Source organism: Panthera leo, chromosome D1 (assembly GCF_018350215.1).
Source record: "Panthera leo isolate Ple1 chromosome D1, P.leo_Ple1_pat1.1, whole genome shotgun sequence".
In the NCBI taxonomy this organism is placed as follows: Eukaryota; Metazoa; Chordata; class Mammalia; order Carnivora; family Felidae; genus Panthera; species Panthera leo.
Genome location: NC_056688.1, coordinates 103657396 through 103665412, shown reverse-complemented (window position 1 = coordinate 103665412; position 8017 = coordinate 103657396). Strand labels below are relative to the sequence as shown.

The following is an 8017-nucleotide window of genomic DNA, read 5'->3' as shown; positions in this document are numbered from 1 at the left end:
TGGAATAGTTTGTGTGAAGGCTTCCCTAAGAAGACGTATTCCATAACCTAATTGAGCACATCTGCTGTGCCCCCAAGAGAATGTTTTCAGAATTACATATTATGATGTAACTTACCAGGCCATTTTGGAGATGTTTTATTAGATAAATTTGTTTAAAAGTTTGAGACGTTATTATAAAAAGGGTAATTTTTCTTATGGTTGAGATAAGAAATTTAAGAAACCTATCTAGATGATCGTTTGGGGGAGAAGAGCTATTTCAAATGTATTCTTCAATGATGCCACTTATGCAGCAGTTACATATTTATCAGAGGTCTTTTAAAAACCTATTATTTTAATCAATGATTCTTAGCATTATATATAAGAACCATAGGGTTTCTATTGCTTTTTTTAAAGTGGTCAATTTTTAAATATCTCTTTTAATTTTCATGAGACGTCATGGAATAACTGAGAACCTGAAGCACTTTTTAAAAGGTAATTCCTGACACTTTAAGATGAAAAGGTGGGGTCTTTTCTTCAGGAAAGTGAAGCATTGCTTCTTTCCCAGTTCTCAGTAGAGGAGAGAATGACATATATGAGCAATGTAATTCTGTCATTTCACCTGAGTCAGCAGTGCATTCTCTTCTCTCTTTTCTGATTCTAGAAGCACCAAGCAAATGGTTGGGGGAGGAAATATTACAGAGGTCACTTATTTCATCCTTTTGGGATTCTCTGATTTCCCCAGAATCCTAGCAGTGCTCTTTGTTGTATTTCTGCTCATCTACATTATGACTCTGACTTGGAACTTGTGCCTCATCATCTTAATAAGGATGGACTCTCACCTCCACACACCCATGTACTTCTTCCTCAGTAATCTGTCCTTCATGGATATCTGCTATGTGACCTCCACAGCCCCCAAGATGCTCTCCAGCTTTTTCCAAGAGCAGCAAACTATCACCTTTGTGGGTTGCGCCGTTCAATACTTTGTTTTTTCAATCATGGGACTGAGTGAGTCTTGTCTCATGACAGCCATGGCTTATGACCGATATGCCGCCATTTGTAATCCTCTTCTCTATTCATCAGTCATGTCACCCACCCTCTGTATTCGGATGGTGCTGGGGTCCTATCTGGCTGGACTCTCTGCTTCTGTATCCCTGTTGTGTGCCATACTTCAGCTTCACTTCTGTGGGCCTAATGTCATCAACCACTTCTTCTGTGACATGCCCCAGTTGTTAGTCCTGTCCTGCACTGACACTTTCTTTGTGCAACTCTTGACTGCTATATTAACAGTGATCTTTGGGATAACAAATGCCTTCATCATCATGATATCCTATGGCTATATTGTCATCTCCATCGTGAAGATCACTTCAGCTAAAGGCAGGTCCAAGGCTTTCAACACCTGTGCTTCTCATCTGACAGCAGTGTCCCTCTTCTATACCTCAGGTATGTTTGTCTATTTGAGTTCCAGCTCTGGTGGCTCCTCCAGTTTTGACAGATTTGCATCGGTTTTTTACACTGTGGTTATCCCCATGTTGAATCCCTTGATTTACAGTCTGAGGAACAAGGAAATCAAAGATGCCTTGAAGAGGCTGCAAAAGAAGAAATGTTCCTGCTGAGGTCCTGTCCAGATTTGTCCCATCAGAAACCTTAAAACAATATGCACATGAATGAAATATAACAAAATTTATACTATCTTTGTATAAAGAAAGCTTAATTTGACACAGATAATATGCCAAATGGACTGACAAGTGACTTGATTCCATACAAACACAGTACATTTAAGTCCTGGAATTTCATACTTTTGCCCTACATGAATAGTGACCTCACTTATAAGTAATCTGCAAGTATTTGTAAAATTTTAAGGTTTCGAAACCTGTCACTTTTTGCTTCGGAGATTGAGCCCTGTTCAGTCTCAAACCTCTGATTGTAAAAGAGTGATACCTGACAGATGCCCCCAGGAATGTAGAAGCCTGTCTCCCAAATATTTTGATGCAGTGTAATCAAGACATGATGGTGATTGATGTTTATTCTGGTTTCTGACCATAATGGGAGAGAATAGAGAAAGGGGATGTGCCTTTGAAAAGAAACGAAACTATACAATTAGCCAGTTGTGTCTTCTGGGAAGAGCAGTCTGAGATAGCTCATGTTTGTCTAAGGCCTTTTTCAGGGCTAATCATCTATTAAGATTTGGTCACATTACCAGGTGTAATCTAATGAAGCGGGGGGTGATTTGAATCATAAAGAGTAATGGAATGAAGGATGTGGTCCCTTCAGTAGCATTTATTTATGAGTTTGATGTTTTAATTCTTGAATCTTATGTCCAATGTGGATTTCTGGGGGGAGATGCTGTGCAAAATTCATGTCAACTAATAGCAATTTCTGATACTGTAGGACTCAAACCTCTTTCCCCCATTAAATCTGGAAAATTTGCCCTGTTGACATAGGCAATGGGATCACACTACCAAATTGTTCTGGTATTTTAAGCATCTGTTCAAATTTGGTGTGAGGAGATTTGTGTGAGAATTCATTGTAATAATATAGTTACTGAATGTTCAATGTTTGCAGAGACTAAGAACAAATATAGAAGGTGGTATACACTCTTTGCTATTGTGTGTGTTCAATATTTTATGTCCTAGATTTTTGGTTGTATGGGTGATACAGTGGATGGAGTAGGTGGTCAGAGTTACTCTAATACTTATATTTTCCAGGAGTACTCAAGGGTCAGGAGAGGAAATAGATAGCAATAGGCAGGGTTCTCAACCCTGGCTAGTTTGTGTTGTCTGAAGGAGGAAATAAAACATTTGGTCCTAGAAGCCTGGTTAAAAAGAGGAACAAGATGGGTCCCAACACTGACTGTTGATTTGCCAGATTGCTTAGACATTAACCAAATGATAAAAACTAAATGCCATTACATTTATATATTATTCTTAGAGATTTAATGGGTTCTTTATGAATGCTTTTTCTCAATTTTAATTAGTCACATGAATTATTCTTTTTAACTAAAAACTTTAAGTGAAGAAGTATTTAAAGCTTTTGCCAAATCTTCCATGAGTTTACATTTGGGGAGGATTGAGAGAAGGGGAATCTCTAGGAGAGAGTGTGGGGGCTTATCCCATGCTAAGGAAACTGTAATATGAACAAAGGATGTTTGGCCCCCCAATCCAGGTAGAGGTATATTCTTGAAGCACTGCTCTTTATATATGTGTAAGAATGTATGGGAGGTCTGTTGCTAAGGTTCTGTGAAGCCTTCCTTAAGAGACAAAACTCTGCTAGATGTTAAAGGAAGATATTTCCATAATACTGCACAGATCTCCCTCTTGACCGGTTCAGATGAGCTCAGGGAGGTGATGAATAAGAGCTGCTGATGGTAACTGGAAGTTAACCTTCTGGGAGCTGCTGTGGATGGGTGAGGTTCCCAGGAGCTTCTATCTTCCAAGAAATGCCTTAATCAGCTATTGTTGAGAAACATTAGCTATGGGTACTGATGGGAAATTCCTTTAAGTATTATTTTAAAGAAAAAACCTGGGGAAAATAAAACATAGTTATCCAGACTTGTCCCTGAAGAACAGTTAGACCAATGGTATATACCCAGATTCTACTCTTAGTAATTAGTAATTGCATAGACATTTAGCCATGTAATATCTCATGGGAACAGTCAATCTGCAAGCCCTCACTAAGCATTTGCTAGATACATACATCAAGGTGGGTGGTAAGGATGAAAAGAGAATTAGAAAAGCTTCCTGTCCTCATATCTAGTTAGGAAACAGACCCATACATAAAATAATAAATTCTACATATTTAGGCATAGTTCAATGCAAGGTGATTAAAATAGACCCACAGACTAAGGGATATGAAAAGAATAAGAATTCATATGGGTTATTAGGGAGTCAGTGGAAAGTTGGGTCAAAAGGAAGAGCTTGACCTCATTTTGCAGGATTTATTTCACAAAAGAGAAGAGAATTCCCTTTAGTCAGAGTAAGTTGCAAAGTAGAGTGTTGAATGTGCAGAAGGGTATCATTGGGAGCCATGGACCATAAAGATGAAAAGCTGAGCATGAATTTTAGCATAAAGACTCAGAATTTCACTTTGTATTTAGTCAAGAGTCAAAGAGCCTAAATAATTGAGATTCTAGGGGTTGATAGTTTCTACTAATTATTATAATTGACCTCTTGGCCCAAATAATCTTCCTTAAATGATCCTAATAATCTTTCTAAGGTACTGAATGTGTTTTTTCCAAATAATTTCAGTGATGTTCTATTATTAATACTGTATAAAGATCAAACCCATTATTCATTAGAGTTGTTTTAGAAAGACTATTTAGACCAAGAAATCAGTTAATGAGTAGAAGTTTGAGCCCCAAGAAATTATGGTAAGCTGATTTTGAATCTCACATGCTCACATACACTGATAAGGTTTAAAGAATAGAGGAGAATCAGAGCCTTGGCAGTGGACAGGACTCATTTGAGACATGCATATGGTTCACTTAATAGATCTCCAGTCTCCAGACTTTTAGATTACTCTGAGGTACCTAGCTGAGTCTGTGCACATCAAGATGAAAATTTAGTTTTTAACCCTCTGGGGGATGAATGATTAAAATTGTGCTTCTGGATGCACAATCTAGGAGAACACATTTGGTATTTGAATGACACTAGGTAGGATTAGAGTTAAGAAAATAAAAGTTACATAATATCATTTTATAATTTATTATTGCCAAGACCAATGTCAAAGAGTTTCTTCCTCATGTTTTCTTCTAAGTGTTTTATGACTTCTTCTAAGTCATATGTTTAAGATTCTAATCCCTCTAATTAAAATTCTAATTAATTTTTGTGGGTGGTGTAAGTTAGGAGTCCACTTTTTTTCTGTATGTGGTTATCCAGTTTTCTAGCACCATTTGTCAAACAGACTATCCTTTCTACATTAAGTATTCTTTCCTCCTATGTCAAATATTAGTACGTGGGGGCTCATTTCTTGATATTCTGTTCTGTTCCATTAGTCTATGTATCTATTTTTATGTCCATACTGATTATTATAGCTTTGTAGTATAGTTTGAAATTAGGAAGTGGGATGCCTCAAAGAACAAACTGGCTTTGTTCTTTGTCAGGATTGCTTTGGCTAGTGTGTGTGTGTGTGTGTGTGTGTGTGTGTGTGTGTGTGTGTATGTGGTTCCATAAAAATGTTAGGATCTTTTTCTGTTTCTTTGAAAAATGCCATTGGAATTATGATAGGGATTGCACTGAATCTATTGATGGCTTTGGTTAGTGTGGTTATTTTAACAATTTTAATTCTTCTGATTCATGAACATGGGATATTATTCCATTCATTTGTGTTCTTTTCAATTTCTTTCATCAATGTCTTGTAGTTTTCATTGTATAGATCTTTCACTTCCTTGGCTAAATTTATTCCTAAATATTTTATTGATTTTTGATGCAACTGTGAATGGGATAGTTTCCTTTACCTCTTTTCCAGATGTTTTGTTGTCGGTGTATGGAAAAACAAATGATTTCTGTATGTTGATTTTCTATCTGCAACTTTACTGAATTCATTGGTTACTTCTAATAGCGTTTTGGTTGACTCTGATTTTCTATATATAAGTTCAAATCATTTGCAAATAGAAACAGTTCTACTTCTTCCTTTCCTATTTGTATGCTTTAGACTTCTTTATCTTGCCTGATTGCTCTAGCTAGGGCTCCAGTGCTATGTTGAATAAGAGTGGTGAGAGTGGACAGTCTTTTCTTGTTCCTGGTCTTAGTGAAAAAGCTCCCAGTCTTTCACCATTGAGTATGATGTCAGTTGTAGGTTTGTCATATATGGCCATTATTATGTTGAGGTATGTTCCTTCTATACCCAATTTGTTGAGAGTTTTTATCACAAAAGGATGTTGTGTTTTGTCAAACGCACTTTCTTCATCTATTGAGAGGAGCATATGATTTTGTCTTTTGTTTTATTAATGATGTGTCACATTTATTTGTGTTTGTTGAACCATCCTTGCACCCCAGGGATAAATTCCAGTTGATCACAGCACATGATTTTTAAAAATATATTGTTGAATTTGGTTTGCTACTATTTTATTGAGAATTTTTGCATCTACATTCATGAGGGTTATTGACCTACATTTTTTTTTCTTTTCTTGTAGTGTCTTTATCTGGCATTGGTATCAGGGTAATGCTGGTTTAACAAAAATAGTTTGTAAGTGTTCCCTTCTCTTCGATTTTAGGGAAGATTTTGAGAAAAATTTTTATTCACTTTCTTGAAATATTTGGCAAAATTTACCAGAGAATCGAATTTTCTGTATTGGGAGGTTTTTGATTACTTTCCTTACCCAAGCATAGAGGTCCTGCCTCACTATTCTGGTACTGCAGGAGAGAAATAGGTTAACACAACTAAGCTAGACAGGTACTCACTCACCATTCTTCCTTTGACCCTTTGGAGAAATTATTGCTGGTTAGTTCAATCCCGTGTTATGTTGCCTTTTTGGGGGGATTAACACTGGCCTAGTTCCTCTTACTGTCTCCAGTGGATTCAAATTCAGCTTTTTCCCTCCATTGAGTGCTGAAATATTTCTTTGTGAATGTTGGACTTCCATAAATCCTCTCATCTGTGGGTGTCTGCCCAAGCCAACCACTCATGGTTTTCCCCAACCATGGCCCAGAGGGGTTGGGGCTGGCTTTTTTTTTTTTTTTTTTTGGTTCTGCAGCCCACACTAAGGTTTGTCTGCCTATTACCTGATGAACAGGTGGGAAAGATTCCTCCCAGGATCCTTGGCAGATGGTGCTGGATCCCACAACTCCCCCAAAAAGTACTTTTGTTCATAGATAGATGCTGATTTTAATTGTTAAAAAAGAGAGAAAAAAGAAACTGTCTTACGTCACAATGAAACTGACATTACTCCCTTAAGTAATTTTGTAATTTTTTTAAAATGGAAAATGTATTGTATTTTAAAAAATGCAACTATTGGAGGGTTCTAGATAAGAGGGTAGGTTTTACACTGATATCTTGGTCATTCCCAATCCATTCCCAACAAAATGACTTGCAAAAGTTGCAAATAATGAATCGTCTTTATTACTACTGGAAATTAGAGATAATAAGAGTCCACATGCCAGGAGATTTGAGAAATTTCTAATGTCACTGTACTGATTAGACTAAAGGTGTTGTTTGGAAGTAAGTGAGGGAGAAGCTTTGATAATTCACTGACCTCTTCTACTTGGAATAGTACTAAATGAATTTGAGCTGAGTAATCAGGAGAACTTCAACAACAAAAACAAGCAAAAAGCAAAACAATTGACTAATGACACCCAAACAGAAAAAGACATTTACAAAGATGGGGTGTGTGTGTGTGTGTGTGTGTGTGTGTGTGTGAGTTAAACTCACTTCTTAAAGAGGAAAAGACCCCAAAACACTACCTATTAGACAAATAAAAGTTCAGTTGTCTCACTGGGTTAAAAGAATATCCAGCCACCATGATATTCTGTTTATTTAAAGATGCTCCTAAAGGCAAATGACTCAGAATAATTAAATACAAGATGGTGGGGGAACATATAGATAGCATACAGAAACAACAACTAAATGAGTAGCAATATTAGTTTAAGCAAAGTAGAATTTAAGAGAAAGAGTGAACTAATTCAAGTATTGACCAGAAAACCCAATTCATAATGACGTAATAAAACAACTGCATTGACTAACAGACACAAAACATGCAAAGTTAAATGTGAAAAATGCAAAAATAACGTTATGGTACCACAATTAAAATTCCATGAATTTTATGTCCAATCAATTTTAAGATCTAGAGTTGACAAAAATTGAATTTAAACATATGGTATTTAAAAGCATTAGTGATAGATTTAAAATGACTATTGTAAATACATGTCTTCTTTTCCAGGTTTGTAAAACTTTAAAAAAGGAATCTAGAACTAGGTAACAGAATAAAATCTCAATAAATTTCTGACAGTAGAAATCAGGTAGATAACCTTATCTGATCACAAGGGTATTAAGAAAAAGTAAAGCAAAATCCATTCACTTTGTGTGATAGATTGAATTGTTAACC

At 36.3% G+C, this 8017-nt stretch overlaps 1 protein-coding gene across 1 annotated transcript; it reads left to right on the top strand.

Moving 5' to 3' along the window:
• The first annotated feature begins 612 nt into the window (after window positions 1–612).
• LOC122200187 (olfactory receptor 5AN1-like) lies at window positions 613–1592 on the top strand. The gene has a single exon (XM_042905667.1). The coding sequence runs from the start codon at window positions 654–656 to the stop codon at window positions 1590–1592; it is 939 nt and encodes a 312-aa protein (XP_042761601.1). The 5' UTR covers window positions 613–653.
• The last annotated feature ends 6425 nt before the right edge of the window (window positions 1593–8017 follow it).